Raw genomic sequence first — 19,275 nt, 5'->3', positions numbered from 1 at the left:
GAGGACGCTAGAGTTGATTTTTTACGTTAATAATTCTAATTAAATGTTCACTCTTCTGTGGGGCTTGCTATTGAGCAGTGCCTAATTTGAGCTGGTGGTTTCCGGGGCTGAGCACTGCCGCTTAATCATCAACACCGGCGCTTTTTATGAGCACTAGTTAAGGACACATTCATTTACAGGAAGACTAAGCGATTTGGCCAGAATTACAGGATGTTGAGCACACGCCGAAACTTGAACCTGGTTCCCCAGCTCCAAAGTCAGCGCCTCTGGCCATTAGGCCACATCGTCTCTTCCCCAGCTCTGAAGTAGGCATCTCTGGCCATTATGCCACATCCTCTCGCCACTTTCCTGGTTAGTAGTTGTTTCTGTTTAGGCGGCGCTAACAGGAGAAATGGGCTGCCTCCTGACAAGAGCCCGGGCACTTATTTTTTTAGAAATTAACCACTGGTATTGGGTACTCGAGAGGGTAAGCTGTCACGGGAGACTTTGTACGCATTCATTTTCGCGATAAAATATGAATGAATATGTAGATAAAGCCTGTACGATGGAAGACTATCACTCCCAATATTTGTTCTATTGGCTTTTGGTTAATGAGTCATATGCTTAACAGAAAAGATTTGTATTTGTTTTATTCCTAGTGAACAAATATTAAGATAACCCTACAATTTCTCACGCTTCAGTTACATGGCTCTTGGACAGTTCACTTCTGTACAAACATGAGCTAGATCGGCAAATTAAGAATATGGAGTACATTAAACAATTTATGGTTATCTTACATGAGCTTAGGAATTTGGAATGCAGCGAGAGGGAGAGTTAAACAGAGTCCTTGGAAAGCAGTGAAAAACTCCTGGTATTGGACCGCTTTGGGAGCGTCCGCGGAACTGGAGGATCGAAGGCAGAGATGGGAGGCAAGGGAGGCTGGAGGGAGCGGTGATGGCACTGGCCCTTTCATGCTTTTACGGCTTACTGCCCTTAGAGCCACTATATAACACTTGTTGATATTTCTTAACACACATTCTATGCCATCGCCTGCACATGGACCCACAAAACAGATGAGGGCCAATAACTAGCAATATTGACCACCCTGTGGTCAGTATTCCTGTAATAGTGCAATCAATAGAACAGCAGCCATTACCTAGCTTGTAACTTCTAGCATTGGACTGCTTAGAATATCTCAGAGAACTCACTACACTCAAAGCTGCGGCAATGAGCAGATTAATAAGGTTAAGTCGCTGGGTCTGATTTTAGGGTAGATGGTCCAGCCATTAGTGTGACGAAGGTAAGGCTTCAGGCACTCAGGCAGACAAAGAGCTATCCTATTTAAACATTATGGCTTCAGCAGCAAAATGTGTTTCCCATGGTGTCATCTGCCACCATCGCATGAGCAGCCTCAAGGGAAACAAATCGGTGATGGCAATTCGAACCATGTCCATGTGGCATGGTGGAAAATGTTAGTACTATGAATGTAGACCAAAAGAAGGTGCAAGTTTCCAGTAACTCTATTAAATGTGACCCTAACTTGATAGTTTTCTCTTAGAAGGTCAACAGCACTATTGGGACCACCACTGTCTATATGGTTGCAGCTATGGGTGACATGCTGCTGGAAATGGTGAAGGGCTGGAAAGAATAAATTGGAGAAGCGTGACACCATTCTGGGGATGTCACCTTTAGCGTATGGGACACTAAAGATGGAGTCGGCTATTGAACTGAAGCCTGTTTATGTTTAATAAAAATAGTTTTTTTTTTAAAGATGGAGTCGGCTAAGGCGCTCCTTTTCCGTCCTTCAACATTTTCAACATTCTCCACTCTCGGACAAGAGTGCAGAGAATGGACTTCAATTGTTATTGTCCTCCTCTAAAACAGGGCCACTTTTTCTAACACCCCTTGCACTCCTTGTGACCTAGACTGCAATTCCACCATAACCTAAAGTAATTGAGTCTATGGTGATATTAGACCTACATGATATGTGTCTAAGAGTCTTTGTGCTTCACCTTATGAAGCTGCCATGAAATGAACTAAATCTCATTTCTTAATGTCATTGTTAGCCAACCACAATTTAGCAAGACACGCATCATGAAAACGCAGCTGCTAGACTTACAACTCTTACCCCTTATATTAGATAAGTTTGCAAAACAAAGCAATTGCTGTCTTGTAGGTGTACCTGTAGGTAAGGACAAAGTAGATGGGAGCTCTATTTGAGTGGGTAGATTGCTTGCAGTTGAACCAATTTAAGCTGTTGGTAGATAGTTGGCCTAAGGCAGTACAAGGTTTGTGGTAGCATAAGAGGAACATGTCTTACATTACACTGTATTTGTACCATATGTTAATTGTGGCACTTGTTGAATTGAAGCAGCAACATAACTATGGTAAGATTTTACATACTACTGAGGAACGGCAAGTTACTGAAAGCATCAAGTATATGCCGCACAGCACAAATTCTGGAGGAACCACAAGAATGACTAGATTAATTGCTCCGGGGATGATATTTTAATAATTTAGAGCAGTGTTTTAACTCTACTTCTCATGCATAATCATGAGGCTGCATCAGTGGCTTCTACAATGAATAGACCTTGTTAATAAGAAATGACCACATCTACGATTAATCTTAAAGTATAGATATTGTTATTGGACATTTGGAATGCATTATTAATCTCTTGTGCACATCTCAGACACTGTAGGCCACTCTAAAACTCAAGTTATAGAATTTGTGAAAATGTGTGATACATGCTTTAATAATTAATGTACTAATTTATCTAGCAGTGTCTCCCTAAAATCCTCTAATAATAATATTTGTATATTTACTAGTTTGAATTTATAGCTAATGGACCATATGCATCAAGTCTTTTCTGGCCAAATTCACTACGTATCGTTCATATTGCATGGAGAATTCCAGCACCAATCCTCTCTATTATCACATGATGTAGTTCTGTTGCTATGTACAGCACTTCTTGTCAAAATTCAAATGTTTTCACAATTAAAAAAATATGTGAATGCATGAATACATAAATAAGTACTTAGATATGCGTGTACGCCAATAGGTGTCTTGATCATGTCAGTTGGTGTAATGTACTCCTCTTAGAAAGCCTGATCAAGGCAGAAAAGTAAATGTAACGACATGGGGTTTGACTTTGACAGTATTTACATTATATAGCCACATTGTCGACAATATAAAAACATATCCTAAAATAATTTTTGCGATAAAAGGATAACAACTCCTGCAATATTTTCAATGAACCCAACCAACATCACATTGTGGTGTGTTATCCTGATTTCAACGTCCTCAGTTATATTTTCTTCACAACCAGAACTCTTTGATAAACTTGGTGTTTGAATTTCATGAAATATAATTTGGGTGCTATGGTTCTGTGCAGGTTCACTAGTACACCCACCCACTGCAGGGCTCGACTGGCCATAGCGGGCACCAGGCATTTCCCCAGTGCGCCGGAGGGGTGGGGGCCGGTTTTGTGGCTGTGGGGGCTGGTTTTGTCACTGGGATACGGTTTTGCAGCATGGCTGGAATATCGGCCCCCAGTAACAAAAGCGGGAGCGGTGCTTCTTGCTAGCACCCCTGCCCCCCCACCCCCACTCCTATAGCCGGCTGAGCAGCAATCTGCCAGGGCTGGTTGCAGCTCCCAGTCCGGCCCTGCCCACTGACGTATTCTTTTACCAACCTACTCCTGCAGTGAGACAGACATACTTATCTAGTGGCCACAACAGTGCTGGGTGTGAATTCTGAAACGCATACAATGAAAAAGGAAACTTGCATCTTGGCTTTCTAATTTTTCCAGAGGTATCAATGAACCTCAATTTGAGGTTGTGAGTGATATCGGCTTGTTCCCGTGGCTTGCTCGATTGTACCCCTAACACTATACTTGCTACTTCCAATCTCAAGGCTCAAACAGGCAGTATCAAGAAAACGAAGTGAACAGGGCCCTGTGTGCTCGTTCGTTCACCCAGTGCCCTTCCTATGCGAAGCAGTGGCAAATAGAAGACTGTTTAGATTGCTACGAATGGGGCAAGGAGGCAACCCTGTTTTCTCATCTGGGGACAAAGGGTGCATGAACTCGTGTACATTACTCATGGTATTTTGTTGACTCAAAATCCATGGAGTGCTGCGGCAACAAATGATGGACGGAATGCTGAATGAATCAAACATTCACCCCCAGTCAAGAGAACTGGTGGCGTAGTGAGCAGAAGAATGATGGATTTAACCCAAATCTCTTGACTGGGGGAGAATGTTTGATTCATTCAGCATTCCGTACATCATTTGTTGCCGCAGCACTTTTTGCCTGAAGTGGAATGGGTATGCCCAGTCATGGGTCTCTTGCTCGCTGTGCCACTAGATTCAAGTTAGACGGGCTGATGAGGGGTGTTACCCCGAAACCCGTCGCAGGATGCTTGTTTCGAGTTCAGGGAGGACCTGGCTTGGCAGTTTGGGCTGGACTGTTCCCATGAGGAACAGGGTCGAGACTGATTTGAACATGGATGTGTCCAAACTGGGGTAGAGTAGAGAACAAAAGAACTATGGATTTAACCAAGATCGCTTTACTGGGGGGTGAATGTTTGATACATTCAGCATTCCATCCATCATTTGTTGCTGTAGCACTCAAAGGTCCATTGAGTCACTGCTTCCAACAAAGAAGAAACCCCTTAAATCCTCCACAATGGAATCAAACTTATAGTCAAATAAGAGAATAGATGTTATCAGTACGTAATAGTGTTAAACTAGATTAGAACATTGGCATGCTGAGAGCTCCACTGAAGTGACCCAGGGCCAATATTGGTTGATACACACTTTTTGATTTAACATTTCAAAGCTTGTCTTTTTGTTTCTCTTTTATTTTAAAACACATCCTACCCTCTGTGTGTGGACTGTTCTACTAGCTTTATAGATCTTTCTCCTCAGGCAATAAATGAGGTAAACAGGCACTTTCCTGCTGCTCAAGCCTATAACACGGGACGAGGGCCTTTAACAACTGATATAGCCTTTGACAGAAGGCTTTAATGCTATATTAATAAAGCTGTCAGAACCCCATAAAGTTAAATCACATTAATAAATGTTCTGAGAAGGAAAGGCCCCCTCTGTTTATTTCAAAAGGTGGCGCCTTCAGTGTGGGATAGCATCACACCCTAATAAAAAGCTCACAAGCAACCACCCCCCTGAACAATCTCTGAACAGCTACACAGGAAGGAATTCAGAAAATGATCTATTGATTAATGTCTGACAGAGGGCGGTCAAGAAAGGAAACCCCCTCTAAACTGTACCATATGTCCCACGTCAGAGCCTCAGTACTGTACATTATCACAAGGGGTGTCCCTGGGGGCATCCAAATGCTCCCAGGACCTGACATGCAAAGCCTTACATCCCAGGAATATTGAAAGAATCTGATGTCATGCAGGAACCGGCAGCAAGGGAGACATATTAATAGTCAGCTGCGGTTGTAATTGCTCCCTCTGCCTGTCTACATTTCTATTTATCAGGAGAGAGGTAATTTACCAGCCTCGGAGACAGCTTCTGAGTGGATCCCCAGCCCGCTTATGTCTCAGGGCTCCATGCTACAGCAACTGTGCAGTGTTTCTTTAACCCTTTCCGTGCTCATGACGGAACCACTCCGTCATGAGCCACGGGTGCCGTATGCTCATGACGGAGTGGATCCGTCATGCTACGGCCGTTGGCGGCCGTTCCGCCCACGCGGCGCTAATTCCCCGCCTGTGCGGACGATTAGCGCAGTGGGCGGAGAGGTGATGGAACCACTCCGTCATGAGAACAGCTCACCCGTGACTCGTGACGGAGTGGTTCCGTCACGAGCACAGCGGCACCGCAACTGCCCCCAAACCCCCCCAGCGCCGCGGCGGAATTCCTGCCGCGGCGAAGGGGTTAAGTCATGTGGACAAGTTAGCCGCAGCACATGACATTATGCATCTTATGCAAAAGACTTATGAACAGTTGAACTCAGAGACAACTTATGGATTTTGGGGGCTCCTGGCCATTTTTTTTTTTTTTATGGGGGGGGGGGGGGCTGTTTGGAACAGTTTAGAATTTATGATCAAATTTCAGCTCTTTCAGGCCCTCTTTGGCCAGGCACACTAGTCGAATTCTAAATGTGTTTACAGCTAATATTCAGGGGGAGTGATGTGTGTTCTCAATATTGTGACACAGCCGCAACTCACTAATATTACTGTAAATAATCTCGGTGACACCCTCCCATTTCTCATATGTAAGGTCCTAATTTGATCTAAAAGACACTATTTATGGATATTGCATAAAACATAAACACAGAATTTCCCTGTAAAATGTCTGTTACAGGCTTTCACACATCACCCACATAAAAAAAAAAATCAAGAAAACGGTATTTAAAACAAGCCATTGAAGAATTAATGAAGGTCATCAGAGCAAGATTCTCTGCAGAACACAGCTGGCTCCATCATGGGCTCACTGAAAGGCAGGGGCCCTGGGCTAGAGCCAGGGCCGGACTGGGAACCCAAAGAAGCCCTGGCAGTTTTTTAGGACCACCATCGGGGGAGGGGAGGGTGCAAGTTTGAAGCCCTGCCGCTTTTGTTACAGGGGGCTGATATTGCATCTCCGCTGCAAAACCGGCCCCTAATAACAAAAAGACGGCCCCCACTGCTGCACTACCGGCCTCCACCCTTCCAGCCTCCAGGTAAAACGCCAGATGACCGCTAAGTTATGTGCAACTGGGAGGCAGAACTAATCTGAAACCATACACATTTTGTCTATGCAAATGAGGCAGGCGCGCAACACAAATTGGACTCAAAGGGCTTCAGCCTCCCCGTCGTGTGTGGCAGCCCGGGATGAGACAGCTTCCCGGGCATACACACAGCCGCATCTGAGCACTTCACAGGTCTTTAAAAGACCATTTGCATATTAATGAGGCCTTGCTGTTGTTTCACCCCTTCTAAGAGCCCCTGCAGCTCCACTCTGCCTATTGCTTAAAGATTCAGACCCCCCCGAAATTTTTCCTTAGCCCCCCCCGAAATTTGGCTCTATTTGCGCCTCTGAGATGAGGATAATGTAGCGCGCTTTCCCATAGACATGTAAAGTTTTTTAAATAAACGTACAGTGCCTTTCCTCCCTACATTTAGAGGTTTTCCCAATCGCTTGAAAATGCGTTTTTTTCTTGACCCGTGGGGCACTTTTGCTGCTCCTTAAGTGTAGGCATTAACTTATTCCTTGCCATTAGTGTCACAAAATCCTCATTTATTTTATTTAACACGCTCATGGTCAATAAAAGAAAAAATATGTCAGAATTTATGTGAGAACAAATCTACATACAAGAAAATAGTCCTAAAGTATATTTGATCTCTTATGAAAATATCATGTAACGTATAGCGCTACAGACAAATGTCTGTAGCCCTATACGTTACATGATATTGTCACAAGAGATGGTGGCAATTGCAAACAATCTCATTATTCTCTCTGACCAATAACAATGCAGAATCGCCATGAATTACAGTAAAATGTACATTACACAGTGATTATGTTTGCAAACACAAGGAGATGATGGACGGAGTGCTGGAACTTTTCAGACACTCACCCCCAGTCACAGATCTGGGTTGAATCCATCATCATTCTTTAGCTCTCTTCACCACCCCAGTTCAGGCCCAGCCATATGCAAATCAGTCTTGGCCCTGTTCCTCAGCTGTGACTGCGGATGAGTGTCTGAAAGGTTTCAGCGCTCAGTCCATCATCTTCTTGTGTTTGCTTTGTTTGCCCTAAGTTGGCAGGGTATGCCCAGACGTGGGTCCCTTGCTCACTTTGCCACTGGATTCAAGCTAGCCTGGCTGATGAGGGGTGTAACCCCTAAACCGGTCCCAGGATGCTTGTTTCCGGTTCAGGGAAGACCTGGCTTGGCAGTTCGGGCTGGACTATTCCCATGAGGCACAGGGTCAAGACTGATTTGCATATGGCCGGGTCTGAACTGATGTGGTAAAGTGAGCTAAAGAACGATGATGGATTCAACTGAGATCTGTGATTGGGTGTGAGTGTCTGAAAAGTTTCAGCGCTCCGTCCATCATCTACTTGTGTTTGCAGTGATAATGTTTTACCAATCACATTTAATAATTTGCCACATACAGTCCTGTAAAATACATCACACATTCACCAGATGGCGCAGAGCTTCAATTCAAATTTCCCCATTTACCGATAGCTGCCTAATCTGACATTTTGCATTGGGATTTAAAAGCTGGCATGCTGTGCCAACCATATGCTTCAAATTAGGTGGAAACCACTGTAAATTTAGCTGTCAGATATTGTTCATACATTTTTTCATGCCTACTTATATTTTAACTATAGAATGATTTAGCAGTGCCCAGCACAAAAGCTTAGTTCACAGTTTTCAGCTGAATATTATCACTGGGAGGATTTTCTATAAATTGCATCAGTGATGTTTCAAGAAATCTGGCAGAAAACCTAAACGCCAACACAAGCAAAAGTGTGTTTTTTCTATCATGGATATGCGTGTGTACACGTGGAAATAACGCCCAGTGCTGACACGGCATATGACATCTCTGAAAGCAAAATGTTATTTATTTTATGGTTCTGGTATTTGGCACATGTTTAAGCATCTCTCGGAGACCATTAAATTGCAAGTAAAAGGCCGTGTAGTTTCAAGCCCTGCTATTTTATTACCAGTTACAGTTGAAACACTGCCCCATCCTTCCTCATTCTATGAGGCCTTTTACTGCCAGCCCCAGGCCCCGAGCTGGAGGGGATTTGTATGGGAGGAGAGTTCTCTGGGGTTGAACTGATCCCCGCCACATTGGCCCATACAAAAAGAATTGCCCCGCATGGGCAAAAGCACTAAAGGTACCGGCATGCGGACCAAGAGCACATGTCTACCGAGTTACCAAAGTGAACAGAGTTACTGTAATGACATCATTCAACCTTTGACCCTTCATGAAACCACAGGCTTGTCCCAACCTTAGCCTCTCAGCAGACTTCTGCATCCTGGGGCTGGAGAAAAACAAGGAGCGGAAACCACAGATATTTAACCCCTTCAGTGCCACGCCCTTTCCCCCTCCTGTGCCGGGCGTTGCACTAGTGGGTGGGGTTCATGACGAGATAGTCTCGTAATGGGCACAGCGCAACCGTGCTCCATGACGAGACTATCTCGTCATGGGCACTGAAGAGGTTAACAGCTTTCAGAACCTTGTTTACTTCCTGGTCTCCCACTGCTTTCAAGACCACCAAGATATTGAAATTGTCAAAGGTACCAAAGGTCAGGTCAAGGGAACCAAGCTCTACTCTTGGCTACCTCTAACTAATGTTAATGACCAGGGGCCGGATTACAGTAAGTGCCCCAGGGGCGCAACAGGCGATTGCCCCCGCTTTGCGTGCCCTGGGGTACTTTGGTATTACAGAAGGGGGTGCAGACGCTTGTGCGTCCCTTCTAGTAATACCAATAGCGCTGGCGCACTTAAAGCGCTAGCGCTACCTTCAGGGGGAACTCCCTCATTTGCATTGGGGCGTGCAAATGAGGGAATTCTTTTGCCTCTGCGCACGCGCCATATTACAGACATGGGAACAGAGGCAAAGAAGCTCTTAGGGGGTGCAACCACAGTGCGCCACCTTCTAGGTGGCGCATTGTGAGTGCGCACCCTGAGAGCAGCCCTCTGGAGTGGGAAAGGGGATCCTATGGACCCCCCAGACATCCCCTTGCAGGAGGGTGCAGTGACTGATCTCAAACCCCTTCAAAATTGCTAGGCTGGTTGCCGCCTGCACTGTGAAGACACGCTCCATGTTTTCACATGAATGCACTGCCCCCAGGGCAGTGGAAGTTCGCTGCTGCCATGGAGCAGCACATTCATCGTAATAGTGCGCATTTTCATTGTTTACACCCGGCGCATCTTTCAAAAGGTGCCCCTGGCGCAAACAATGAAAATGCATAATATGGCCCCAGGTGTGCAATGCATGCCATTCACAGACCAGGTCACATCACAAGTGCTATGTTTAAGCACAGGTGTGCTAAGGACCATCAAAGCTAAACACATAGTACAGAGCAGTCAATTAGAAGAGACAAGACTAGAAGACAAAGGGCTTACGCTCATCCCTTCCTTTAAAAATTCTATTTTGCAAAGGCAAATGCTGCTGAAAGAATAATGAAAACCTTGAAGACACAGGAGAAGAAAGAATCTTGATGGGGTAGACCTGCTGTTGGGAGGGAGGGCAAAAGCATACAAAAAGACCAAGACCAGATTTCGAGGCAGTTTTTTCGCTGTTTTCGACGTATACCCTGTAAGAAAATGGGTTATTATTTGGGGTAGTTCTTAACAAAAAATGCCCAGAAACCCCTTTACAGTATAGAGCTATGCACACACTATTGTCTTCCTTTCTCTAAAAAAACTTGCATTTTTTGTTTTTATTACGTGTGTCGTAAACTATGACACTGAGCACACAGGCTTAACTTAGGGCAATGTGTAAAAAGTATTTATGCAGCACCAAAGGAGAAATTAAGTCAAAATAGAATACAATAAAAATCCCAAACCAAATTAGATAAATAGAATGAAATTTAACAACTAAAATGGCAAAAATCCAATATGAGCAACAGGAGAAATTATTTTTTAAAGTTTTAGGGAGGAATAGCACCAAGTAGAATAAAGTGTCAATGATAGTCAATGGTCACAGAAGACTGGGGCCTAGATACATATTGACTCTGATTGCAATGGAGCACAAGTCGTGTACACCAACCAGATTCATCCTGGTCAAAGATTTTACCTTCTGACTTTAGTCCTTTAAAATCCAGTCTACCATAGGAGGGCATTTTTAAAGCCCCAAGGAACCCAATGGAGACACTTAGAGTGTCACCCAAAAGCCACACAGTGGGGGTCCAGTCCAGATCCAGTTGCCACTAGTTAGCTGGGCAATTGCAAGAAAAAGCCTCTTGTATTTTGTTTTTTCCTTGAAGCTTCAACAGGTCAGCTTTATGACCCTTGGAGTCCACTTCTTTGTCCTGAGTACAAGAGGAGGCAGATACAGTCCTTCAGGGCTCCTCTGAAGTCACAGATAGCAGGTTAAGTACTCTTCTGTTCTGCCTCAGGTCCAGGACTGTTCTGAAGTGGGTGCCTGGAGGTGCCACATTTATGGCTAGCAAGGATGAGAATAACCAATGGGGTAACAGGTCCTCTGGCCAACCCTACCAACTTTAGGCATTATAAACGTGGTGGATATCTTCAACCTCACTAAACTTGGGCTCTGAGGGTCAGGTGTGTGAGGAGTGTACTGTCATAATCCTAGTTTTATTCCCACATGCAACAGTAAAATAATCAGAAACAATAGGTTAGGTTGTAGGTACATCCAAAACTAAAATAGCTTTAAAAGAAGCTTGAATGTCTGCTACCTTTTTGCAGAAAAAAACAGCAAGATCATTGCAATGTAGCTGGGAAAGCGAAGAAAGTGGCGATGCAGTCGCAGGATCTATCAGGGACACGATTTGCAAAACGTTCTTTAGAAGAATTTTGGGAACTGGCAATTTTATGAGAATATTAAGCAGCACAAGCTGCCCGACATGCCATATTGTAATCCCTCAAGACTAGCTTAAACTTCCTGAGAATAAAATTTGTGCCAGGCATTTTCAAGCATTCGCAGTTTTTCATCATAGCTATTACAGAATCATTGAACCAATGAGCCGGGAGGAGAAATTTTAATTTACTGACCATTTTCAGAGGAAACTGAGTTTAATGTGGTCCGGACCCAGTAATCAATAACTCTAGAGAGGGTGTCCACAGATCCTCCTAAGTCTGGCATGGACTCTTAAAGATGAGTACAAAAAACAGCAGGATTAAATTAGGACCATCGACTAGAGAGCGCCTTAGGACCCGAAATGGCTCTCTGGCCTTAATAGTGTGAATAAGAAAATGGACAGCATAGTGCTCTGACCAAATAAGGGGTATAGGAGGCTCAACCAATGCTGTTAAAATGTTTTTAAAAAATAGGGTCCAATAAGTGAGCAGCTCTAGGAGTAGGCTCCTCCGGTGCCTTAAAATCTCCAAAGAGTGAGGAAAATGTACTGCAATTAGGATTGTCAAAATGAATGTTAAATCATCCAGAATATTAAAATTAACACATTTAAGTGTGAAAGGAGATAATGCCTCCCCAACCATTGAGCTCCACCTAACAGCAGACACTGGTGGGTGGAAGATCAAAGAACCTGAAAAGATAAATTCTTGTCCAGACATAGTGAAAAAATAACACGCATGCAGTCTGGAATAGGGAGATTTTCAATCTGACAACAAAAATTGGATTTAGCAATGATTGCAAGCCCTCCCCCCTTTTCACTGCACAGTTGAGCAGGTGCATCCCACTATGCTGGTGAAGCTAGTGCAGTATCAGGGTGGAGTATTCATTCAGCCAGGTTTCTGTAATAAAAAATGTATGAGCCTTCTGATCAATTAAAACAAATTAAAACTTCTAGGTGATGGTTAGCCAGGGAGTGACAGGTGAGGTTGCACAAAGTTATCAGCAGCATCAACGGCTGGAGTACCCTTTACATTGTTCTCCCCTCCACAGGGAAAACTGCAATTCTGACAATGAAATACATTATACAAGGGACCCATACTATACATAAAGTACTGCAGGACAGACACCTTGAAGCTGAGATCCCGAATAAATAACTCTCCCTGACATGGCGGACCAGGGTTCCTGGCCCATGGGCGCGTTCGGGCATGGGCAGGTGCAGACTGGCTTGCCTTTGTTTATATAGCACATGGGCCATGTGAAATCTAGTCTTTCAAAAAAGACAAGAGAGTTCAAAATGGCTCCAGTTCAACGGCCCAACAAAAAAGGCCACCTGATCTGTCCACTGCTTCGAAACAGCATGGTAAAACCAGGCAACAATGTCAAGCAATTTAAAACATGGATGTTAGAGCAATTAAAAAGCATATATTTTCTCCACTTGAAACAAATTCACTGTAAAAACACTGTCAATAAAAGTGATACCCGATCTGGTTACGAGCATGTCCATGCATAGCCTTTGTTTAAATAGCGTATGGCCGTGTGAAATCCAGCCTTTCGACTAAAGACTAGGGTCCAGATGTACGACGTTATAAATTGCGCCTCGCAATTTGCGCTCGACACTGATTGCGATTCCCAATGGGGGTCGCAAACTGCGAACGCTCATGAATATTAATGAGCCACTCACAATTTGCGACCCCACTGAGAATGGCTGGCCCTCCCAGGGATGGTGGCCTGCTGGGCTCAGCAGACCACCATGTCAGGAATGCTTTTCAATAAAGCAGGTTTTTTTTTAAAAAATGCATCCCGTTTTCCTTATAGGAAAACGGGATGCATTTAAAAAATAAAAATCTTTCATTTCATGTTTTAAGGGCAGGCAGCGGTCTCTGGGACCACTGCCTGCCCCTAAAAAAGATTTTCCCCTGCGTTTGCAAAGGCGAAGGAGTCCCCTGGGGACCCCTTCCCTTTTGCGAATAATTTGCGAGTGTTTTGCGACTGCAATTGCAGTTGCAAAACATTCATACATGGCTCTGGGTTCGCTATTAGGAAGGGAACGCCCCTTCCTAATAGCGAATCGCAATACCTAAATAGCGAGTCGCAAATAAATTGTGACTCGCTATTTGGGAATTGTACATGGCCCTGTGACATTTTGCATGCGCAAACGGGTCACAAACCAGTTTGCGCATGAGAAATAGGGTGGTACATCTGGCCCTAGAGCATTTAAAATTGCTCCAGCAGAAAGGCACAACAAAAATGGTCGTCTGATCTCCACATCAGTTCCCAACAATGCGGTAATGCGAGGCAACAAAGCCAAGCCCTTTAAAAAGTAACTGTAAAAACAATTAAAAAGCATACAATTTCGTCACTTCAAACGAATTCACCATAAAAACACCCTCAATGAAAGTATACCCACTCTGTTCATGCTGTAGGTGTGCAGGGGATGTTGAAGTAAGATGAAAGAAAGTACATGCAGAAGGAGAGAGTGAAAAGACAGTGTTGAAGAGGAAAGAGATAATGTGAGATGTGTAGCTGGAATATTTGAAGTCCGGAGAAAAAGGGCATAAGTGTCTAACAGATGGATAGAATGCAGGTCTAAGTGGTGTTAAAAGGAGAATGAGAGTGATTGGGGCACTCTAAGGACCCCCACCCATTTTACAGACTTTAGCAATGTTAAATTCACATTCTCATATTTTCAGATTTTAACCATTTGACTTCAAATTATTCACAACAAAATTATTGCTGTTACTCATTTGATACTGCTAACAAGAACTGGCAAATCCAAAAGGTCTGGCTCATCAAACCTATGTTTATTGTGTCTTATGCCTGGATGCAATGGAGAGAAAAGACTCTGCAAAGAATTATTTGTCTCGAACATCCTCTGTCTCTTTGCACATTAAACAATATGTCTGTAGTAGTATAAAACAGATTTTTTTCTTCAATCACACTACAAGTGCATCCACTGTCTCATGCTTCAGAACTGGTTCGGGCGGTCCTTCTTTCACACGGCTGCTCTCTAGACACAACCTTTGTGTAGTAATGCCCTTCACAGCAGGGTAGTCTCCAGCCTGGAGCACCCACAGCAGTGGCCCAAAGAGGTGTGAGGTTTCTGCAGTTGTCATCAGCCCAACTGAAAGTTTGATCAAGGAAGACAAATCCCTGGGTCTCACCTAAAGGGCTCTTCACCGTGCACAACAAAATCTGCAGTTCCACTCCTCACCACTACTATCCACCAATGGACAGTGCTTCAGGAAGCCACCTGCTGATACAGCCTCATTTGAATTTCTAAAGGGAGACCAGTCACCATCCGCCACACCTCAGAGTATAGATCTCCACCCTCCGGCCACAGAACTATAGGCATCACACTTCCAGTGTCTGGGGAAGCTGTCCTTTCCCCTCTATCTTGTACCATGCCAATCCAGACACTTCCAAATGGATTCCGCTTCGCTTTTATTATAAAAACTGTGAGTCAAACTTGAGGGAAAACAATCAAAAGTGTTTTTATTCTTTACTTTTATATTTTCTTACTTTGCTACAATCTTGATGTTACTGGTTCCTTGAGCGCAACCTGAAGATCTTGACATTTCTTTACATATGCGTCCAGCCATTACTTTTCACTTCGGACCCTTGCGCTCATCAGCTGATCTGGCAGGAGCGGTGGTCTAGCAGTAGCCTAGCAGTGCACAGACTGCCGGTTTCTAGTGCCTAAGAAAAATACCTAATATATCTCTGTCTTCACATGCATAGTGTTGTTTCTTTCTATAGCCTAACATTCTCATATTGCATGCTGTCTCAAAGCAGATCCTCTATATCCCTAAAATCTGGCATGAAAAACTAAGCAATACTCAAAACTTATGATTTTTCCCCTCTCTTTTTTCCTTTCAAATGGCCCACTTCTTCACTTCCATCCTCTGCATACCTCCTCTCTCGGAGCACAACCTACGCTGTCATGTGCATGTTTCCCTTAATCTCTATTACTATATTTCTGTAAACAGCTCACATCTCATTTACAAGATCACAATCTCTCCTCCTCTGAAAGTCATACCCCTGCAACCTAATGATAGCTAACCTCCTCTAGCTCATCTATTAAACCGTTCCATGCGTCGGACGGCCCCCGGCCGTCCGACGTCACAGTGGGCGTGTGCGGAGAACGGCCGGGGGCCGTCCGAACCCCACCCACTCAATAAATCACCACCACCGCGGCGGAATTCGCGCTGCGAACAAGGTGTTAATCCCACCACCCATGTGCACGTGTCACATACCCCATCCACCACTAACGAGTGCACAAATAACTCCTATTAATTAAATCCACCACAAAGAAACTAGAGTGAATGTGCAGAATAGTTTGCTTGGGCACACAAAGCTAATCCCAATTGCCAATAATATCAGAAGAACTACAAACCGAAGGTCACGGAGCAGCATGCTGCCTGACTTGAAGCACTCCAGTGCCTCTTTAGGGGTAGTAAGTGCTATATAAATGCAATTACAATAGAATACAATAAGATAATAGAAAACACATTGAAAAGCACCCAAATACTTGTAAAAAGTGCATGATTTGCGTTGCCATATTTTATGCCACAACCCTTAAATTATATAGGTCACTCGGAAAAGATTTAAAGTTGCGCTTCTTTGGCCACGCCTCTTGAAGAGGCCCTCTGCCTTTTTCATCCCACTTGAGTAGCTGCATATAAGAACACTAACTCAATCCACTCCTTTACAGCGCGGGCAATTGAACGAACGTGTCATTAACACGCATTCGTTTAGCTCGCAAGTCATTACAGAGAATTGCTTTGGGGGGGCGCATTGGTGCAGAGGTGTTCGATTTAAAATCCAACACCTTCCCTACTGATGCGCAGACTGGAGTTGGATTAGTAAATTATACTAATCCAAAATCCAGCGCCCCCCTAGGACAAGTCATTGTTACGACTTGCGTGCATAAGAAACGTGTCGTTAGGACGTGTTGGTACTAATGACAGCATTAAAAAGGCATGCGTTCTAAACGCATGCGTAATTCTGACATATAATTGCATGTATCAGAACGTGCTGCTATGTTAAGCACCCCACTGCCCTTCTGGTTTAGTTGGGTTTGCACCATACAAACATGCCCATTAAATAACACTCAGAGGCATAATAAGGTTCCCTTCAACAGCTGCATTTGAGAATGTCCAGATTTCAAGTTTTACAGAACCTTTTTGTAAGTGGAGTTACTGAGGGGTGCAACTGTTAAAACAGTGGGCTCGAGGCCCTTCCAAAGATGAATTTGCCTTTCACAAACCTTTGTCCCCTCCCTCCCATGACTCACCGCTATACGTGCAGGGCCCTCTCGGTGCTGTGTTTAATGTATTTTTCTTCCCATGGTGTTTCATGTGATCTGCTGCTGTGACTCATTAGGATCTGAAAGAAAATGGAAAAAAGACGCTATTCGGGTTAAATGACATAATTCAACCTCCGGCGCCTTAAACGGAAAAGACATCGAAAAATGTGAAAAAAGCACAGGAGAGTGCTGCGTTTCCTTCACATGGGGCAGGAAGCATCAAAGGGACCCCTCTAGAGGCGCAGGCCAAGAAAATGACCACCGTCCAAAAGCATCACACATGATCTTACGCAGCCCTGAGCCCTTGGCAGAGGCTGCGGCCGACGCCAGACATGAGCCGGGGGACGCCATTTTACTGAGTGACAGGGCGGTAGAAACGTGCAGCCCTGGGATTGGCGGGAGGAAGGTAATTCGAGTAATCCCATTGGAAGATTCAGCGATTCTTTAGGATGTAGGGCCAAAAGGAGGGGTGGAGGCTGCGCGCGCGGGGCCCGTGTCCCTCTGCGCATTGTCTTGAATATGTCAGGACAAGCCCGCGATGCTTTGTATATGTTTATTTATTGCATGGCTTTACTGGCACACTGGTCTGTCTGGGGGGTTTAAGTTAATGAAATAAACGTGTGCAACTACCTCCGGCGTGGAATTGGATGGTAGTTGCTAATAGTACAGCACATTGATTTTGTTGCAGAGAAGGCAGGCAAGTAAGCACGAGAAGGCATGCCAGATTACTGGTTAACTGGATCAGGGTGAAGTAGTGAGAGGCACAGTTGTGATTTCATCCAGAGGGCCATATTAGTCAAGGGTTGCGTTGTTTTTGCACCACGCAATGAGGTGCAAAAGGGACTCAACCCACGAGATACTATTTATCAAGACAAGCAAGGCCACCTTGCGTGGCCCTGAGTGGCTTGATAAATCCAGAGTAACACCATGCTTCACAAATCGCTGTGTTGCGTTACTCCGCCCCAGGGAGGCGTCCCACGGGTTGTGCATGGGTGCTCCCACGCAAAACCCATGGATTGTAATGCATTCCTAAATTTACTATAAGTGGTAGACCTGGGAATCCGCCAAAACTGGTACGCCTCCCCAGGCGTAACGAGGATAAATATGTTTATTTCTCATAGTTTTTTCCTCTTTCTATGGGTGCTGTATTCTGCAGCACCCATAGAGAGAGGACAATGCTACCGGGGTTTGTTTTTGTGCAGGGAGGTGCCCCTTCCTGCACAAAAATAATCCTGCTAACAACGCAGGCATCCTTGCACCATGGTGCAAGAGTGCCTGCGTTGGCTCTAGGCGGTACATTGTGCACTAGCGCTGGGAAAAGGCAGGAATGCACCGTACAATGTTTAGGTTGGCGCATTCCTGCCCTTTTCCTATCACTCAGTACAGTGCAGCACAGTGACTTGCTGCGCTGCATTTTCTAATGATAAATATACCCCAGAGGGTCTACATGGTGTTGTTAGACTTCACAGACTCCCATTCTGATCACCAGGTTACCTTTGTAACAATGGTACTGACCATACAGAACACATAAAAACCAAAGTTGTCTCTTGCTCCTTGAATTATATAACACTATAAACTGATGCAATAGTTTAGAATACCCTCTACCCAAAATATTTGCTCAAGCCTTAACCCCTTCGCTGCTGCGGACATTCCGCTGCAGCGCTGGGGGGGGGCAGGGGGGCAGCGCGGCGGGCCTGTGCTCATGACGGAGCCGCTCCGTCATGAGCCACAGTTGAGCTGTGCTCATGACGGAACGGTTCCGTCATGACTCCGCCCATTTGCGTTGTCCCCTCGCACAGGCGGGGAAACAGCGCCGCGCCGGCGGAGCGGCCGCCAACAGGATTGTCATGACGGAACCGTTCCGTCATGAGCACACGCCAACCGTGGCTCATGACGGAACGGTTCCGTCATGAGCAGGGAAGGGGTTAAGCTGTCATTGGGTTTGCAGCACAAACAGCAACAACAAGCAGCTTTCTTGTGCAAAAACTACTTTGCACTGAAAACTGAATGACCGCAGTGACAAAAATTACTTGTGTTGGATAGGACCAAACCCATTGCTACTGTGGGCAAATGGGGCGTAATGCGTAGGGGTCAGAACAAATGGGAGTTGAACATTGCCAGTCATCTAAAAAAGAGTGACTTGACTCTTCATGAAATCCTAACACTAAATAAAACCAGGAGCATAAAATAGCTAAGTGGAACATTGGCTGATATTTCATGCTTAGAATTGCATGTGTAAAGACATATTTTTAGGTGGCTTACCCTTTACCAGTTTCCTTTGCATCGGAATTTGTATTTAGGGATCTCCCTTTAACAGACATTTCTTGCAAGATACCGATTCCTCGTCTTTGCACTGTAGTGCAACTATAATGACATCACCGGCATGCAAATGTTTGTAGTTTTGGCACTGCACAGATCTTCCGCCTTTGTGGTTGGATTTTGTATGCAGTTCTCTGTTGGGGGGTGAACAATAGCAAATCCGAGCCAAAGATCG

General features: G+C 44.7%; 1 protein-coding gene across 3 annotated transcripts in view; it reads right to left on the bottom strand.

Annotated features, from left to right (window-relative positions):
* The window catches only part of RIPOR3 (RIPOR family member 3), a 456,892-nt gene that overhangs the window by 371,013 nt on the left and 66,604 nt on the right, over positions 1-19,275 (bottom strand). Inside the window, exon 2 of one of the 3 annotated variants that reach the window (XM_085619147.1) lies at positions 16,770-16,861. The exons of the other annotated variants lie outside the window; for them this stretch is intronic. Within the exon in view, the coding sequence (XP_085475273.1) occupies positions 16,770-16,833 (64 nt within the window). The 5' untranslated portion in view covers positions 16,834-16,861. The remainder of the gene's footprint in view (positions 1-16,769; positions 16,862-19,275) is intronic. 3 annotated transcript variants of the gene reach the window in all.

Source organism: Triturus cristatus, chromosome 7 (assembly GCF_964204655.1).
Source record: "Triturus cristatus chromosome 7, aTriCri1.1, whole genome shotgun sequence".
NCBI classification, from domain to species: domain Eukaryota; kingdom Metazoa; phylum Chordata; class Amphibia; order Caudata; family Salamandridae; genus Triturus; species Triturus cristatus.
The sequence above is the reverse complement of the archived record's forward strand: the minus strand, read 5'-3'. Positions and strand labels throughout refer to the sequence as shown.